The sequence below is a fragment of the Poecilia latipinna genome, unplaced genomic scaffold (genome assembly GCF_001443285.1).
Source record: "Poecilia latipinna isolate Pla-1442-1.1 unplaced genomic scaffold, P_latipinna-1.0 Scaffold846, whole genome shotgun sequence".
NCBI classification, from domain to species: Eukaryota; Metazoa; Chordata; class Actinopteri; order Cyprinodontiformes; family Poeciliidae; genus Poecilia; species Poecilia latipinna.
Window position 1 is genome coordinate 175,995 of NW_015113462.1, and position 19,258 is coordinate 195,252.

The 19,258-nt window shown below is 39.7% G+C and overlaps 2 protein-coding genes across 5 annotated transcripts in view; one reads left to right on the plus strand and one right to left on the minus strand.

The window, feature by feature from the left end:
• The window catches only part of LOC106956819 (secretory carrier-associated membrane protein 1-like), a 13,334-nt gene extending 8,172 nt beyond the window's left edge, over positions 1-5,162 (plus strand). For 2 of the 4 annotated variants that reach the window (XM_015047880.1, XM_015047878.1), the window contains 7 exons: positions 273-287; positions 593-704; positions 1,094-1,222; positions 1,323-1,482; positions 1,576-1,677; positions 1,763-1,880; positions 2,600-5,162. In XM_015047880.1, the coding sequence (XP_014903366.1) occupies positions 273-287; positions 593-704; positions 1,094-1,222; positions 1,323-1,482; positions 1,576-1,677; positions 1,763-1,880; positions 2,600-2,761 (798 nt within the window). In that variant the 3' untranslated portion in view covers positions 2,762-5,162. The remainder of the gene's footprint in view (positions 1-272; positions 288-592; positions 705-1,093; positions 1,223-1,322; positions 1,483-1,575; positions 1,678-1,762; positions 1,881-2,599) is intronic. The other 2 variants (XM_015047881.1, XM_015047879.1) reach the window with 1 other exon arrangement.
• Positions 5,163-5,605: 443 nt separating this feature from the next.
• On the minus strand, positions 5,606-18,240 carry LOC106956829 (lipoma HMGIC fusion partner-like 2 protein). Its single transcript, XM_015047895.1, has 3 exons — positions 18,104-18,240; positions 8,554-9,200; positions 5,606-7,031 (listed from the first exon to the last, which is right to left on the minus strand). The coding sequence occupies exons 2-3, from the start codon at positions 8,945-8,947 to the stop codon at positions 6,775-6,777; spliced, it is 651 nt and encodes a 216-aa protein (XP_014903381.1). The 5' UTR covers positions 8,948-9,200; positions 18,104-18,240; the 3' UTR covers positions 5,606-6,774.
• Between the last annotated feature and the right edge of the window lie 1,018 nt (positions 18,241-19,258).

Below are 19,258 nucleotides of genomic sequence, written 5' to 3' on the forward strand. Positions count from 1 at the left end.
CTGATTTAAATATTGTAATTTTTAAACTGAGCAGTAATTTTGCATCCATGGAAACCCGTTGAGGGGGGCCAATATGCTGAAGTGGCCCTCGGTGAAATTGAGTTTGACACCCCTTCAATAACCTATTACATTAATAACTGTGTCATAATTTATCCAACATGTGCAACTGTAAAAATGCTTAAAGAACTTATCTCACAACAGAGACTCTGTCTGCTCCTTTGGTTCACTTTTCCTTTTGTTCTTCATTGTTCTTATGTTTTCTGATGACCCAGCCGCAACACAATGAGGTACCGTCTTTAATTCTGATGTGTTCATTTTTTTCATAGAGCTGATCTGGTGTAGATTCATCTAATCCCCCCCCTTTTTTTTGCACTTATAACTTTCAGTTAAGAGGAATCTTTTCAAAGCTAGTTTAAAACTAACAGAAATGTGTGGCTAATAGTGACTAATTAGCTTCCTAACACTACCCTTTTTCCATCCCAAACTAACATAACATTTACCCGAATGAGAAATGCAAATAGTTGCTTTGTTGTAACTCTGTAACGGCTTTCAGATGTTGTGAATCACACAGGCTTCTCTGTGTCTCTTTCAGGACCAAGCGCGTGCTCAGGCGGAGCTGCTGAGAAGGCAGGAGGAGCTGGAGAAGAAAGCTGCAGAGCTTGATCGCCGGGAGAGAGAGTTGCAGTCCCACGGAGTAACAGGAGGTCATTCAGATTTCTGTCACTCGTCCGCTTCCTTTTGTTTAAACCGGAACGTTTGCAATGGAGAGAGACAAAAGTTGCTGTTAATGTGTTTCTGCTATCCGTATTGTTTTGAAAGTATGTTGCTGTATACTGAATAAAAACCAGCTACAGCAAAAATTGTTTGTGTTGTAGGACTGCGATCATTCTGTTTTACATAAAAGCCCCATGACAAGTCTGCCTTGTAAATATTAGTCACATCTCTTGCATTAATTTTTTCTTTTACATTTTTAACAAGTGATTTGGTCTGACTCTTTCACTGTGAATTAGCATCCATATGCCACATGAAAATAAACAATATTTCATATGAAATATGATTAATTATCGAGACACTGTTTGTTTTGCTCATGCAGGCCGCAAGAACAACTGGCCTCCGCTACCAGAGAAGTTTCCCGTCGGTCCGTGTTTCTATCATGATATTGCTGTAGACATTCCCATTGAGTTCCAGAAGACCGTCAAGATCATGTACAACCTTTGGATGTGTAAGTCGACACGTCTCTTAACTCCTTTCTGATCGCTGTAAGTCTACTGTCCTGCTCTGTCACTAAGTTTGACCCGGAGCTGTTCGATGTGATGTACCAGTTCATGCAGGCACGCTCTTTGTGAACATGTTTGGCTGTCTGGCGTGGTTCATCGTGGATGCCACTCGCGGGGTGGATTTTGGCCTGTCCATGCTCTGGTTTCTGCTCTTCACCCCGTGCTCCTTCGTCTGCTGGTACAGACCGCTCTATGGGGCCTTCAGGTCAGCAAGAGGACAGATTATGCCGCCCGACTTTGGAGCAGTAGATGGCAAATCAGTGACCGTTTCCTCGCAACTCTTATCTTCTCGTTTCAGGAGCGACAGCTCATTCCGCTTCTTCGTCTTCTTCTTCGTCTACATTTGTCAGTTTGGAGTCCATGTTCTACAGTCTATTGGCATCACCGGCTGGGGAACATGGTGAGTATCTCGTGCTGCCGCTGGATCCATCACTCTGTGATCGTTTGGTTCCTTAAAGCTGTCTCCGCTTTTCTTGTTTTGCCAGTGGCTGGATTGCAGCGCTAACTGGTCTGAACACCAGCATCCCAGTCGGTATCATCATGTTACTGATTGCGGCCCTGTTCACCGCGCTGTCCGTGGGCTCGCTCATAATGTTTAAAAAGGTAACAGATTGTTTGACACGTTGTTAAAAGGGAAACTTGTGTAAAAGTTATTGTTTGTAACATGTAAAATATCAGGATAGTGATGAAAAATATAAACCATTTTCATGTCATTTTACGTTTTATATTTAATTCATTCTGTCATAAATCTCAATACTTCATGGAACAACTAAAATAATTCATTAATAAAAAGGAGCAGAAAGCATAAGCTTATAAAAAGTTCATAATTTATCCATAATGGGGATTGTATATGGCTTCCATCACTTAAAAATACTTCTTAAATGTACATCCTTACTTCCACCAGGTAAGACGAGTGACTCTACACATGCAACTGAGATTTTAAAAGCTTAAATTGAAAGTGATTTGAAATCTGTGGAGAAGAAACGAGGAATTTTAAACTGTTGTTGTCCAAAGTGTGGCCTGCAGCCGTCAGAATGATTTTGCGCAGCCCGTGACCACAATTCAAGAATACTGCAAATTGACCCACCTGCACAGTCAGTAGATGAAAAAGACCCTTTATTATTATTTAGATCAAAGTTTTTATTAATGTAAGGCTTTTAAAAAAAACACACACATAATCTAAATACTCTCAAAATGAAAAATCGTAGACACAACACACGTTTATCATCACCTTTGTTGCTCTCAGATTCATTTTATAACAGGCGGCACGACAAACATCTGATAATCGAGCTGAATCGAATTGTCCTTTCTGCCTTTTCCAGGTGCATGCGTTGTACCGAACCACTGGTGCCAGTTTTGAGAAGGCTCAGCAGGAGTTTGCGACTGGCGTCATGTCAAACAAGACGGTCCAGACCGCAGCCGCCAACGCTGCCGCCAACGCTGCGACCAACGCCGCCCGCGGCGCCTTCAAGCCTCATCCATAAGCGAAAACGCGTTCAAGGCCACACACACACGTTCTCACACATCTGACTAAACACACACAACAACAAGATGGAGATGCTCAACTCTGGTCCTGCTGCCTCTCAGATTCAACAGAGTATATTTATGAATGTTTCCCCTGCACATTTATCTCCTAAAGTGTGAAGTTAAATAACAGACGAGTTACTAGAGTTGTTTATCTTCACCTAAAGCCTGACATCAGTGAAGACACTACAAAATTCACCCCATCTGCTTTACAGTCAGGTGACTGTCTCAAGGTGGGCTCTGTGTGCTGTGTGTGGGGGGGTGACGTCATCTTGCACACTTACCCACTTCTGTGCTCCCCTCATCCTGCTGTCCCCTGTGAGCTGATCCCAGACCAGGCAGAAGTCACATCTCTTGCATAGTTAGCGATGGCGATGACCTCCGAACAGCTTCCTGCCTGATGAATTCAGTGTAGAAGTTAAGAGTCTGTTTGCACATAGTTTAGTTTTTGTTTTTTGGTTGTTGTTGTTTTTTAATAACAGGACGTCGGTGCGATGCAGTGATACATTAATCGCTTTTCTTTCATCCTTTTTTTTTGTAACATTTAGGACTTAAAGGTACAGTTTACTCCGTCTCGTATCTGTGCTAAATGTAGCAAGATGATAACGTTCTCATTATGGAAAAATGGGTTCATATTCTTATAATAGTTGAACAATCCCCCAGGTATACGTCTCATCTCTGTTCTGTTCTGTGTGCTCTTTTTCTTGGGCTGATTCAGCAGCTTAAGATTATCCAGCATGATAGCAACAAGCGTGCTTGGCACACACTTTAACTTCGTTGCCTTTTTTCAGGCTTCACATGTTGCTGGTTTGGAGGAGGGGGTGGGGAGTGACTCAAGTCCCGACTTTAACAGCCTGGTGTATTCAAAGTGGGGAAAAAACGTAACAAAAACCGATGTTCCCTTTCATTTATGAATGGCATTAACTCATTAGCACACTATGTGACTCCCTCTCAGTTGTTTTTGTAGCTGTTCTCACTTGTTGGAAAAACTAACGCTGCTATTAACCTCAGAGCCGCTTGATGTTGGGCTCTCGCTGTCCTGTTTCCTGTTCGAAAAGAAACAAAATACACACGTGGAGAGAACTGAAATGCCTTTTCTCTCAGGAGACTTTTTTTTTTATTATTATTTCTTGAGACTAACCTGCACATATGTTAAAAAGGAAAAAAAAAAACTTGAAACTGTGTACATGTACACTACATGGGCTAACAGCGGCTGTCATTTCAACTGGTTTTCCTCTGGCTGTAGGGAATTACTGGCTCCAGGAAATGTGTACCCAAAATAAATACCGAAGGAACAGGGGACTGAACTGGACGCACACTCAGTGCTATCACCAACACACGTTAATTTATTCACACTAAAGTTGTACAGACTACTGTCACTGAAGTGAAATATGGATGTGTTTGGGTTTTTTTCTTTTTTTGTTGTGCCGAAGCACTTCACGTAGTGAACATGACTGTCTGACGATGTGCATGATACATGAATGATAAAACTGCTGTGCTAAACATTAAATACTCCCAAAAGTAAATGTTAGAAAGTAAAGGATACTTCCTGAAATAATAAGCTTAAATCTTGGTGGTATTGCTTTTATTTGGAGTTGTTTTTTATTTTAATACGTTACACATGTCTTGTTTTTACATCAAAGTTAGTGAAAATCATGTTTGTATTTATTTTATTTAAGTTGTTTGCAATTTTGTCTGCGTGTGTTTTGGTTTTTTGTAATGACATGGTTAACGCGACGACTAGGCTGCAGAAAGCTCTGAAAACACGTGTGTGTGTGTGTGTGTGTGTGTGTGTGTGTGTGTGTGTGTGTGTGTGTGTGTGTGTATTATGAGAGGGAGTGTAAATGACTTTGTATGGAAGAATTAAAATCCCTCAAGTGTTATTTTATGTCCTGAAAAGCTGTGAGAAACTACCAAATGTGCATAGAAATGTTTTTCCAAATCCTGCTTTGTGATGTGCACCCTTCAGTTTTACCTTAAGTTATTACACTACTCTGCTGCATACACCCACATGATGACCATGTATTTATACTTTTGAAGTCGTTCTACGAAGCCTTGCCACAGTGGGTAGATTTTTTTGATGTATTTGGCGAGCTGGTTCTGCTGTACAGAACTGTGTGTTTTTGAAGTCTGCTGACACAAAACAGTGTTTTCTGGCCTGTGGTAGTGTTATTCGACAGAATCAGAGGGGAAAAGGGACACCTGTATATTTTGTAAAGTTTAATCCTCATTATCGATCACGTGTAAAAAAGGAAAAAAAAAAAACCCGTTAATGCACTCCTGTCTGGCTTTTGTCGCATGTGAAATAGTTTCAGTTTTGTATATTTATGGTATTAACATGAAATAAAATTTGAAAGAAGTCACGTTTTGATGTCATTTTAGTGTAATATGAGTTTAATAATGCACACAGACACACACACCTTGGATTTTATCTTCACTCATTAGTTAATCTTTTTTCCAAATCAATTGGTGTTTTCAGTCCCTCCTCGTTTTTGTCCTGTGGTTTATTCCTCAAGCTGCTTACAGATGTGAAAAGTTTGATTTAGTTTTGCTTGAAAATTAAGCGAAACTAAAATACTTGGTTGATTCTAAATCTGAATACTGATTACATGTCAAACTGTAAAAGCAAATCTGACTTGAAATGTATTCAGTGAATGCACACTGATATTTGTATTAACGCTTTAATAAGAGAACAGAAGACGGACTGAGATTCTGATATAAAAACTGTCTGTGGTCTTGTAGTAACCATTTTCTGTCACTAGGTGTCCGTGTCTTCTCAGAAAAATATGAGTAGGAGACAAATTGGAGCTTACAAGCTTTCAATTTTTATTTTACAAAATAAACAAAATGTAGGAACAAATGATATCTTTTCATACACCACTCTGTTACGTCACACTTTCTGCTTTTCTTTTGTTAATGTAACAAAATAGAAACCATGAGAAACACTAGAGATCCTCTTTGAAGCAAGTTAATTTCACTTTTAATTTCATTCAGCCCAATCAGTCAGTAACATACTTTTATTGCACATCAGACACACATTGGATTTATAAAAGCACAGCAAAAGATTAATTACTAGAATTACAGTAAAATCTGGAGTGTGGAACAAATCTAAAAACACTTAAATGAAGTCTGCAGCTTTATGTAATGAGCTAAAGATTAAGTGCAAAATGCAGTAAAAGGTGCTATTTGATACAGGAGTACTCTGAAAATACCAAGACGTGAAAGAGGCATCCACTCCAAGCAAAGGAGACTGAAAGGTGACCAAAATGATGCATATATGTGTCAAAAGCTGAATCAATAGTAGCAAACATTTGGTGAGTGAAGCTTATTCTGCAGAAACTATCAGTTGCCATTCTGCTGAGAATTCATACATACAAATTAACATGTAAAACAAGTCAACATGTCAAATCCTCACAAATTAAACACACAGATCATTTGCCAGCTGTTGTTAAGTATCGTTTTCCTAATAATCTAAACCATGACTTCCTGCCAGAAGAGACATAGGATCTCAGTTAAACATCCCTGTTTAAGAAAAATAAAGTGAATTTTTTTTAATAGCTAATAATAATCATAATCTGCTTGTGGTTTGTTATTTTATATGAACATCCATTACACTTGCCTTTAGAGTAACACAACCGTTCTTTAATTTTCTCCTTTTCCATTCTAGTGGTCTCTTGTAGGTAAGATTTTCTATAAAAAAAATTTAAAAGTATTTTTGTACAAAAAAAAAAGAGATCCGTTACCTCCTGCACTAGAAAACATTTAAAAATGTAACCTAAGAATATAGAAAAATATAAATTTCCCCACTTTTCACAGGCTGCTTTCCTTTTAACGCTCTTTTTATCTGGACCATCCAGAAAGGAAAACCCCTCAGGGAAGTCCTTGTCTTCCTTTCATTCATTTGTACAAGTGTGCACATCCTAAAAATTTGACCAAAGCCGATTTCCTGCTCTTCCTGGAGCTTCCTTGAGGCTCACAACAGGCAGATAAGGCTTTTCCCCTCCTCGATCTCCTCCTGAACCTTATCGCTGGAAGTGGCGATCTCGGCCTGCGCGGACAGGACAGAGCACAGGAAAGTCCCCAGCGTTCCTCCTATCGCTGTGTAGAACGCCCAGCCGAGGGAGCAACCCGCCGGCCTGAAGGCCGAGGCCTCCGAGCCGCAGAACGTCGTCACCTTCTCTGACCCCCAGCCTGTGGGATACAGCATCAGCCCCACTATTAGCAGCAGACCTGTGGGGACAAAGCAGACAGTGAGATGACTGGCTTCGTTCATTCCTTAGATGACTGTCATGATTAAAAAAGTGCAGATTGGAACATGTTGCCTCAACTCTAGTTGCGATAGCATCTATTCCATGGCCGGCAAATGTTTGATTTGTGATAACAAAAACTAAGTTTAATCCCACCTTTCATTGCTGTGCAAATCTTTTACAGCACAGACACATGTAGAAATTCATTTTTGCTTACAAAGAGGTGTGAAGAGATTCTAATATTAGACTTCCCCCCTCTGAGAAGTGCAGTGCAACTGGGTTGTGAAATCAAATATTACAGCTTGCAGAGTTACAGCAGCGAAACTTCCTGCCAGCTCGATGCACAGAGTGCAACAGAGAGGCTACATGGTCTCTGCTGAAAAGCTGCATTTATGACATTTAGCATTTCTGCTTCTTCAGTTTCTCTTTACAATCTTGAAACTTTGCATAGATGAATCCAGAACATACGAATCACTGAAAAGATTAAATGTTTGATATGTTTCTGATTCTGGTCAGTTGAGTGTGAGTCTTGCTATAATGACACATTATTGAACAAAACATTACTTCACACAAAAGTGATATAGAGATAAATGTTTTTATTTTCTATTTAAGTCAATCTGACTTTTTTATGATTATAGTTTTTTTTATTATTGTGTTATATTATTATATATTATATTATAGTCATGCTTTGTTAAAAAAAATTACATTTTGGAATTTTATACTAAAACTATTCAGCACCTTAAAGTGATCAATTGATCAATTCTGGGCAAAGTCTGAAATCCGTGAACTGAATAATATCACAAGTAAACATTACAAAATGAAACCTGGCAGAGATTGTGGTTGTGTTGCTTCCATGACTCAAAAAACATTTTTATTATTCATAAGAAACTGTGTCTTTGCTTTGCAGAGGACTCCACTGGGAGTCAGAAATCAACAGAAATCAAAGTTAATAACAAAAATATATTTTTTCATATACTATTAATCTGCAAATAATCTGTTATTCAATTGAAGCTATTTGAGTTTACGCTATATCTGATTGGTTTACCAGACATAAAGTTGGAAGTTACATTTTTTGGAAACCACTGTTCCAGGTTGCTCATGAATAGTTAAAATGGAGGATTTTCTTGTGTGAATAATACCAGAACAGAAAATAAAACACACAACAACAGAAAAAAGAAACATTATTGGTCAAAAATGAAAAATAGGGTTTTGTTGTTGTATGCTTGGGTCAAGTATTTATATAATAAAAAATATATATCTTCATAGAATACTGCAGTTGTGATAATCAATATATTATGTAGCAGTAGCAGGACGATTTCTGATTAGATTGTAGATCATGATTTTCATTTTTGTTTTAAAACTTCTCATTATACTGAAGTATTTTTTTTTTCTAACCAACATTTTCTATTTACATCTTACAATATGCTAAATTCATTCAGGGCACAGTTTGTGTGGAATATTTAGACAAACGGCTAAATTTAAAAGAACCAACACATCTTCTTTACCTCCAATGGCCTGGAGCAGCCCACAGATGTTGAATATGCTCTTCTTCTTGATGCTCTGAAAGCACAGCGTGAAGACGGAGATGCAGGCCACACACCCGAGCACCAGCATCCCGGCTGCCAGAAACAACATGGCGGCCTGCCAGAATTTACTGCCCACTTCCCCGAATGTCCCTGCGTAATTCCCGCAGCTGATCTCTCCCCCGATACGTTTGCAGCGGCTGTAGAGGCCGAGGGACTCCCTGTCATTCGCTTTTGTCTGTGTCACATCATTATCAGTCAGAAGGGGTTTCACCAGCCAATCAGGACTCATGAAGGCGACCAGCTCCGCGAAGGCCACCACGATGCTGAGCAGGGTCCACAGCATGGAGCGGCACGTTACAATGACATGACACATGGCTTCAGCTCTGAGTCCAAAGCTGAAATGAGGTCTTTAGGTTTCCAAAGAAATCCTCTCCGTCTCCACAGAAAGTTAAGAGAAGTTCCTGGTTTAAATCCAGATGGACTGCAGATCTTATCCTCTCGGAGCAGATGTCGGTCCCCCCGGTCACTTCTCCTTTTCAGTGTGTTCCTCCTCTCTGAAGCGAGCCAACACGCTGGTCATCCCCAAAAGCAACAAAGCTCTGACGCAGCTTCCTTTAGTCGTGGCTCTGGAGAAAAAAGAAGCAGAGAAACATCAAAAGGTCACTCAGTTATTTTCCCGTTCACTATGAATCATCGAGTGTTTAATCATTGGTCCCCAGGACGTCCAGTTCGTCTCCCTGCTACCAGCTCAGACTCATCCTACTTCAGATTCTGTCAGCCAGCTGTGAGCGTAACATGAGCATCACTCCCAGATGGTTCACAGTCATAATGAATCACACACACACACACACACACACATAACGTCGGGAGATGGCAGAGTTTACACTATCATAATTTATTCTTAGACCTCAGTGAGCTGGATTTGAACTGAGAAACAACAGGAGCCTTGTGTGAGCAGCTGTCAGCACCAATCAGCGCAGAGCTCTGCAGCAACACGCCATCTGACTGCAACAGAAAAACAGGCCCGATCCATCCTGCAATGGCAGATGCAACGTAAGTAGAGCCGAGTGTTTAAGTTACATCTAATAAATGCTATAAATGATGAGTTTTGTTCATCTGAGTCTTCCTGTGTGACAACAGCTTGTGTTTATTTACAGATGAGTCACTGGACCACAGAAAGTACTTGTTCTGCTGCCGTTATGATTTAGCTGCTGTGGCCTCGCCACAGTCATCGTCCTGCGGGAGTCGAATAGTTTCTCTGATTTCACAGATTCGTCATGATGACATAAACAATAAAAATGTTTATTGTCTGGTTTACAAACTGCCTGGTTGTCTTTGCCTAATTTCGCTGGTCGGGAGTCAGGAGACATCTCAGTAAATATCAATTCCTAAAGCTGCAGTTGGTCCGCATTGCTAAACTTATCTTATTTGCATATTATATCATGGGCATAATGCATATCACAAAAAAACTGGAAAAGTTTAAGCAAGGTCAAAACCCTTTACTCTCTGAGAATAATATAAAGGTCAGATGAACGTTTTCCGGCAACAAGGAAGTAATCTGGACTTCTGGAACAAAATTCTTTGAACAGATGAGTCTAAAACTGAATTATCAGAACAGAGGACATAAACCTAATGTCGCATTCAAGGAAAGGAACATCATAGTATGGCTTTCTGCAACGGGGACTAATTAGCTCGACATCGTAGAATCCACCTTGACGGTTGAGGAAAATGTAAGATCTGAGACATGACAACATGACTCTTTCAGAGTCCAAAACTCTCCAAATAGAGAGGAATAATCTTATTAATGTCATTCTTATCCCTTACTTAATGTCTCATCCTTCTTTTGGTAAAAGTTTCAGCAGAAAAACTTTCACCAGAATTTAGAGATCTCTCTTTCTGCCTTGCCAGAGGTTTCAGATAACAACACCACAAGCAAAATTCCAGTTTAAGATGGTAAATCTCTCAACCGCGCTAGGAATGAACAGCGCTGCTTTATATTTCTTGATAAGCTCTGAGTCACTTGTAGAGAATCCGCCTCAGAAATTTCACGGGTCACAAAATGATAGTGTTATCGCTTGTATGTTGAAAAGGAGACTTGATGATTCATCTAAACACAAGACTGACTAGAAAGCAAAAATACAAAACAAAACAAAAAAAACACAAATGAGGTCACAATGGCGAAGTCAGTCAGCATCAGAGATCCAGGTATGGAGCTTCAGGTGTGGTTGTGATTCACATCATCAGGATTCGGCTTTGTCCACAGTGTCTACGCTTTGTCTTAAGCTGAATATCACGGACTTCACGGCGCTTCACATTCAACTTGTTTTCCCACTCCTAATTAGAGATTATATGAAACCCCAGCTAAAATACACAGTCTAGTGTCTACATATAATTACCCAGCCAGCTTGGCGATAAACAGCGGGAGTACGTTTAAGCGAAGACCAGCTACAGCTACAGGATACGTGAGAAGCAGCTTCGTCAACGTACATCGTTTGTCATGACGGAAACAGCAGGAATAAACAGGAAGCAACCAGGAAGCATCAGTGTCTCCCCCTCTGAGGACGAATCGGCTCTTAAACGTCCTTCTGATCTAAACCGTCATTCCTCCAGTCAGCTCTCTACAGTCTACAGGAGGATTCAACAAGGCATACAGTTATAGTCCACAATAAAAAGCTGGAGTGACAGTATAATCGGGCATCCGAGCTGTGTTTATGTGGTTCGGAACAATTTCGGGAGTGCTCCTTACTGCTACTGTTTATTTTAGGCCTTTCCACGCTCTGTGGCTGTTCTAATTCTTGTCCGTTTCCCCTTTACAATACTGGTTTCACACAACAGCAAAAACACAGTCCAGGCTAGCAATGAGCAGTCGGTAAATTGCTTTTTTTTTTTCTTCGTGAACCTGAACTTCAATGGGATTACGAGTTTACCTTGCGCAGCTTGAGTCTTTAGTTTGCTGCTGATCATAGTTTATTCAAACAGAGCTCAGTGCTCTCTGTTAAGTCTACAGTGCCCACAAATTAGCGGCTCCTCCACTTCCAACTACACAGATGGAGCCATAAAATACATTTTTGGAAGGCAATTAGCAGGCTCCTTTGGTGTAGATATTACAGGAAATTGTCTCATTCGTATCCCATTGTGGCTCTCATTTAAAGAAAACATTCAAAGGTTAACGAAACCTTTAATCCACCTGAAAGGGGTGTTACAAAGAAATATGTGCAAAAGTTTATTTTGTGTTTTTGGAACGAGGATTGAGAACAAAGCCAGGCAGATTCATCTGAAACCTAAACTTGTTGTCACACTTTGTTATTCTGTTGGAGTTTATAAAAACACTTTTTTACTGAAGGAAATAAGGGCACCATCCTGTCCTGCATAACCTCAACACGTATGATAACTAAGTGAATTTTTTTCATTCCAACACATCCCAAAGGTGTTTTATTGGAACAAGGTGTTCTTTGCACCTTTGTGTGGTTAGTAAGTGTATGTTACTATTTGGAAGAAGGGCATAAAACTTACAGTACCAGTAAATTTATTGTTTGTTTTTTTTCCTTCGCTTAATTCATTACAATTACAGACAATCTTTGAAGACACATTTCTGTCATTAAAGAACTGTAAGAAGGTCTCTTATTGTGAACTTGAATCAATAGTTTGTGGTTATTATGTGTCATGGGCATCAACCAAAATTTCCAGAGTTTCTTTGGCGATAGTCATGCAGGAACAGACACCTGCTCAAGCCATTTCTCCATTTTAGATGTCCATCTATTGACTCTGATTCAGCTCCAGCGGTCGAGACTTCTGGCATCTTCTGTCTCGCAGTATGAACAGATTTCAAGGCTGTATCATATTGAACATGCTGCAGTGCGACACTTTCGAGTCCCTTGCGATTTTTGAAACGGCAGTATGTGCCGGGCTTGAGCCGCAGTAAATTTGGACGTGATTCATTTATTTTGAACATGTCCATTATCCTGATGCTGGAACCGTGTTTACTTAAAGAGATGCAAATATTGTCATAAAAGCCATAAAACCACTTGAGGAACTGATCCATGTTAAAGCTTACTTAGCGTTGTGTACAAGATGTTACAGAGTTGTATGAGTAATGTGCAGGAGTTTGTTTAAGTGCGCAGAAAAGGTCACGACATCCTGAGACGGATGAAAAATTTCCGCTTGTTTGCCGGCTGTTGAGAAAACTTCTGGAGAACATGCAGTTCACTGATGAAGGTTAGTTTCTCTTTGTGTTTACTGAAGAGGGATTTTACACTTCACAGTAAAACAGACTCTTGAAGTTATGATCCATTTCAAACACGCAGTTGTGGTTGCGTTCTGTGTCTGTATCCTCAAACTGCTTGATCTTTCTTACTGGATGTGCTGCTTGTGTTGTAGATATGTACCACCTCAAACAGTGACAGGTTCTGGCGTCTTGCATGCATTGAAATGATCCTCCATGATGCTGAGTTTGGCTGATGTTACAGGAGATGCACTTCCAGATAGAAGCTAGTTTTCCATCTGATATGGTCCTGCTGCCGTCAGACACCAAGTCTGCCATGCAGAATAATATCCAAGCAGCACAAGACTGAAAACAAACTCACACGGTTTTCTCAAAAGTCTTTTAGCAAGCGGAAATGAACAACACACACACATACACACACACACAACCCGATATACCAACAGCCAACCGTGTGGCCAGAAAGTCTGCGTTGCTGTAAAAATTCCTTCAGCTAAACCAAAACATCAGTTTCAGCAAAAGCCTGAGACAAAACAGAAAATCCGAAGGCCTGTTTGTGTCTATCAGCCGGCTGTTAGCTTGAGGAAGCAGCTGAAGAGTTAATCAGGAGTAAATGGTGTGAGATATCAGAAACAGGGCTGATAGCATGCCAAGGTGCTGAGGTAATGATAGGAGGACACTTATTATGGCGCTGAAAGCAAAGGACAACTTAAAGGCTGGTGGCTGAGGGGGATAAAGCACTGCAGAGTCAGACTGTTCAACGAAGGAGACATTCATGAGGAGCCGGAGAAAAACAACTCTATTCATGGACAAAAAATGTTTCCAGTTCACAGCGTCTGTTAGGACGCGGCGCCCTGCATCCGCTTGGACTCGTCCGCGCTCCTTCACTTTACAACAACAGACTTCAGTCTGTTTATTAGGATTTAAGGTTATTGAAGTAAGAAAACCATACTTGGTTTTAATGGGGTTTTTAAACAAATGCAAATTTAAATTTTGATAAGTTATCTATCTCAAAAGATTGGTCTAGGAGGTTTTGCATGTCTACATCTTACTAAGTAGATTCTAGGGCAAACTGGTTCTTTTAGTTGTAAAGGTTGCTGACCCTTTATTCATCCCAATAAAACATTCTGATGTTTGTGGTTGTTACTTCACAGAATAATGAAAATATTAAGAGATATGACTTCCTGTTAAAGGAATTGTACCTTTTTCATCCAGATCCATTTCCATTATATAGTCTACGGAGACTGTGTCCTGTATTTCCCTCTTCAAGCTGCAGGTCCTGAACCAGAAACCTCAAACCAAAGCAATCCGTTCCCTGAGCTGCTGCAGCTACGGTCTGGTCAAGCATCTGGACCAGCCTAAAGAAAAACCCCTCAAACCAAAACTAACATAAAAAATCTGTTCCTCCTTCTGCAACTCGAACGACATGTCGGGGGACAGTCAGCAAATCACAGGCCACTAAAGAGGGCCTATCTTCATCATCTTTCCAAGAACCATAAAAACACCACATGACATAACACCAGTAGGACAGGATCAGACAGGACAGAGCGAGTTCCTCCCTTATGAAGGGATGCAAACAGCTGAGCTCCACATGAAGTGAGGGAAACTAAAGAAACAAAACTCAATCAGCGGCCACACTTTGGGAACACCTAAACTTCTAGTTAACATCTGAAGACAGGCTTCCTTCCCATGACCTCATCAGGACTCTGTTCTGACAGAGCAGGAACGTAAAACCCAGAAGAACAGAGAGACTTGAGTCCTGCAGAGTTGACTTGTACATTCATCACATCTCGTACAGCTCTGGGAAAAATTAAGAGACCACTTAAAGTGATCATTTTCTCTCATCTTACTCTTTATAGATTATATGTTTGAGTAAAATGAACATTGTTCTTTTATTCTATGAAATACTGATAACATACCTCCGAAATTCCAAGCAAAAATTTAGTATTTATTTGCAGAGGAATAATCAAAATAATGAAAAAGATGCAGAGCTTTCAGACCTCAAATAATGCAAAGAAAACAAGTTCATATTCATTTAGGAACAATACTAATGTTTTAACTCAGGAAGAGTTCAGAAATCAATATTTGGTGGAATATAACCAGGAGGTTTTCAACGGGGTTCACTGCAGTGGGTTCTTCATTATGTTGTATGAAACTAAACAAAATACAGATGGAAATCACACCCAGGGCTAATAAACACCACACTTAATCATCTACCCTCAGGGAGCACTTACTTTTGGTTTTGCTGACTTTGAACCTAAGAACAAATGTAAGGGAAAATGCAAAAGAGTTACAGTAAAGCTGGAGAATAAACAAAGCGACGAGTTATTGCTCGTTGGTCGTGCCATATGCAATGAAATTCAAGAAGACTCTCTGGCAAACCATAACCATGTGAGTCGCCTCTTTTGTTGCTTTTCATAAACATGAAATGAAAGAATTGCAACAGCAGAAGATTTTCCCATGAATGGGCTTCTAGCACATGCTGCTTCTCAGAACGTCGGCCTGCAAGTGATGAGCTTATTAAATACTTTTCCAGTGCTCCTGACATTAGTTAGATTTATTTTGCATACCCTGATTTAAACTCTGTGAAACAGCTCAGGCTGTGAATAGCCAATAAACATTATTCCCAGACTGCTAAAGTAAAGTAATCTCAGCAGCTCTGACTCTCCTACGAATGAAGAGCCGTGTTTGTTTACCCAATCTGACGCCGCAAAGAACACCAAAACACGTAAGCAACTATAATGAGACGAATTCACAAACATAAACTGTGAAAGGTGCCATGCGTGCTAACCCATCCGACACAAGATTACATCCAAACGCACGACTTCCCCAGAGAACACTGTCGGCCAGCCTCATTTATGTGTTTATTTGTGTGCATGTGCCAGTAAATCGCTGTTCGTCTGCTGAGATCCTGGCCTTCTGCAACTGTTTACCCAGGATCCACGCCATCATTTCACATCCCAACCCTTCAGCTCCCACCCAAACTTTGTGTCAGTCCCACTATTTCCAAAACACCTTTGTAAGTTTTGAAACTTTTTTCTAAAAGAAGAAAAATAAATGTTAAGACTTTCTGTTTATTTTTTTTTAAAATACACTCTCTTATCCAAGAATCAACTTGATGCAGATGTTTCATCTGCCATAAATCTTGAGCCGAAGCTGCCAATAGGCACCGTTTAAACAAGTCGGCTAGGCAGACAAATCCCAACACACCGCTCATCGAGAAAAGGAAAAAATTAATTCTGAATTTTTGATCAATGCATTTTTTTTTTTTTTGCAAACTTACCTCCCAATGTCTCTTATTGGCCTTTTTGTCAGATTTTATTTTCAGTAATGTCCCCAGGAAGTCATGTGGAGGAGCTGTGCTGCTCACATTTTAACCGGCCAACAACAAAGATTCACGTTTAACATGCATCCTCAGCCAGTTAATTGGTTTTTAGATGATGACACTAATCCAGAATCATTCTGTCACAGAAGTCAACGGTTGAGATTATGCTGACACTTTAAAAAGATCATCGCCAACAGAAACTTCCTTTTAACTCAGAAACTCTCAAATAACCAAACGTGTTTTGAACGTTTCCTTCTTTTCAAAACAATGACATCATGTGAGCTGTGGTATTTTTTCCCTAGATTCCTAAAGTCTTCATTGCTTCAAACAAGAGATAAGTTGTTGTGCGACATCCTAAACAGATTATCTGTATCAGATTGTGCAGAGCAGCGTATTTTTCAGATTAGACACACACATCATCAGCTAACTCTGTCATATTGAAGTCATAATAACTTTGCAGCTTCCACTTGACATGGATCCGAGTTGGGAAAACTTTGACCCCCTTTTTTTGATGAGTTGTTTCAAGATTGTATATATATATATATATTTTTTTAATTACAGTGACTATAATCCAGAGCTTTAACTTAAATTTGGGATGTAGGTTCAAGAACATATTTTGAGCAAACTTCCACTGCTCCATCCCACCTCGCCTGCTCTCACTTTCCAGCCACACACTTCTCATAAAACGAAGACCTGTTGCTATGACAAACTTCAGGAACATTTTCCCCTACCTATCTTATCTTTAAAGGTGTTTTGACTGCAAAGGAAAAATTACTACCAAGGAATCAGAGGAGCTTGAAAGACTCTCCTGAGCAAAAAGAACCACATACTTTAAAAATACAAGCCTCATTTTTAAGCATATTTTATTTTTTGACATAGGAAAAATATCCTACTTACATGTTTCTAGACCTCCTCTAATGTGTTAATGTCTGTTTGAAGCTGCTTCTAAACCCAGCTGCAGAACAATAGTTGAAGTAGTTTTTTTTTATTTTGTTGAACTTGTTCTGAGGTGCAGCCAAAGTGACGCACTTACAAGTTCCTGAAGCTCTTTTGTTGGAGTCTTGCTCTTCAATGCAGAACAAGCAGTTTACCAAAACCTCGCAATCATTCTCAAGGTAAAAATTAGGATTGATCAGTGGACATACTTTAATATTTTCATAGTCTTACAACATTGTTAAAAAGCTTTGCACATTTTTTCACTGTGTGGACTAGTCAGTCCCGGTTCTGCTCCTGTCAAAACTAATTTTGGGAAAAGCTCGACGTGTCAGGGCAGTCACTAAAGTAATCAACAACATGACTGCAACCTAAGACAAGTCCTGGAATCCACTGATGATGTATAGCTGTTAATGCACTTTTAAACGTAGCTTAACTATTTGATCATCTCTTTCATTAGAGGAAGGATGAAAATCTGTCATCATTTTTGCTGAAGTTTGCCCTTGTATAAACACTGCAGAGGTTTCTGGCTCTGTTTAAGCTTGTGAAGTGGTACCACTTCCCTCCTCAGCTAGCACAGTACGCACACAGCATGTTGGGTGGCTGCAGCGTAGCTGGACCTCCTCCCTGCACTTCAAGGACATGAGGTTGTGGTTGCAGAGAGAGGGGCTGCTGAGTGGAGGACAGATTAAGAAGTAAAAACAGTCCAGTTGTTTTCCTGTGAACCTAGCGGCACGGTGATGAGACGTCTGACTGCTTCCACATGTTGAATCTAAACTAAGTGACAGCAGTCATCTGTACACACAGTTACCTCACTTTTAACCACTTTTTTTTTTTATTTCTCCTGCTAAATAGCAACGTCGTTCTCATTGAGGAAGGATGAAATGAAGCATAAAGACTTCAGTGAACCTTGTTCCTGGAAATGAAAGCATGATTTGAATGAAGATAAAGTCTGAGAGATGAGCTCTTCAACTCCAGTTTCATTCATAAAAATCCACAGGATTCCTCTGTGAGAGTTGAAATATTTCCTCGTTGCATTGTTTTCTACTTACATGAATCCAGGACTCATTGCAGGCAAAAAGGAGTTCTAACGGTGCGGGTCCGTTTCCTGGAGGCGGCCCAGCTTTCTCAAACATTCATTCAGTGCCTCTCCTTTCTTCAGGACTGTTCTCTTTCCTTCTCATTTTCAAAAAGACATCCCACAGCTTTCTGACGTCGTTTTGTTACTCCCCTCCTTCCTCCTGTTACCTTCGCCCATCCCCCACCTCGTCCGACAGAGAAAAAGAAGAAGAAATGTTTCTGTGCAGCTGCAGATACGTATAGGGGTTTGAAAAAAGAACTAAAACATCAGAACTGAGCGTAAAATAGGGGTAAATTAAGTAAACTTTGCTTGCATTCAGCCGTCTTTAAGTCACAATTTGGATGGAGGAGATCAAACATGTAATAGCAGCAAGAGATTTGAATTTCTGTAAAGGAATTCCACTTCAAAATACTGATAGTCCTTTGAAAGAGCAAAAAAACAAACAAAAAAAATAGTGTTAGAATTTAGCAGAACAATTGTTTTACAATGGTTTCTAAAAAAAATTCAGACAAAATTCTTAAATAATTTCAGCTTGAAATCCTTATAACAGTGTAACATATTTTATTAACGTTATATTCATACACTTAAGGGATTCTCATCAAAACTGAGTTGTTGTTGTTGTTGGTAATGCGGCGATTTAAATGTATTTTTTCAACATCTTATGGCCTTATGGCTCACAAAAGATCTGGTGTTAAAAAGATCTGGTGAGAGTGCAATACCTCTTGCTTATAAATAAATTTCTTCTAGTAATAAAGTAGTTAAGTATTTTTATAGAATTAAAGTTTTCAAAAAGCATCTATTAATCTTAAATTAAATTTGTTTTGAGTATTATTACTTGAATATTTAATGTTATGATATTATTCTTGATTGTGACTCTGATCCTTTTGTCGACTCTCATGAAACCAGATGAAGATGAAGCCAAAAGTGAGAGATTATGATCATCTCTTGCTGGTGGAAAATATTTATTATGGTCACTAACTGGTGTCACTGTTGCTTAGCAACAACAAGGTCCTGGGTTTGTGTCCTGGCCTGTCGTCCTTCTGCATGAAGTTTGCATGTACAAAGTTGGCACAGACGATGACTGGATGAAGTCACATAACTACATTTTCTTTAACTACACCATACG

What these genes read in the sequence shown, in the direction of transcription:
- LOC106956829 (XM_015047895.1), bottom strand. Translation starts at nt 8,947, where the DNA reads ATGTGTCATGTCATTGTAACGTGCCGCTCCATGCTGTGGACCCTGCTC. An exon ending in GCTGCTCCAGGCCATTGGAG is followed by an intron (nt 7,032 to 8,553) that starts GTAAAGAAGATG and finishes TTGTCCCCACAG; the next exon opens with GTCTGCTGCTAATAGTGGGG.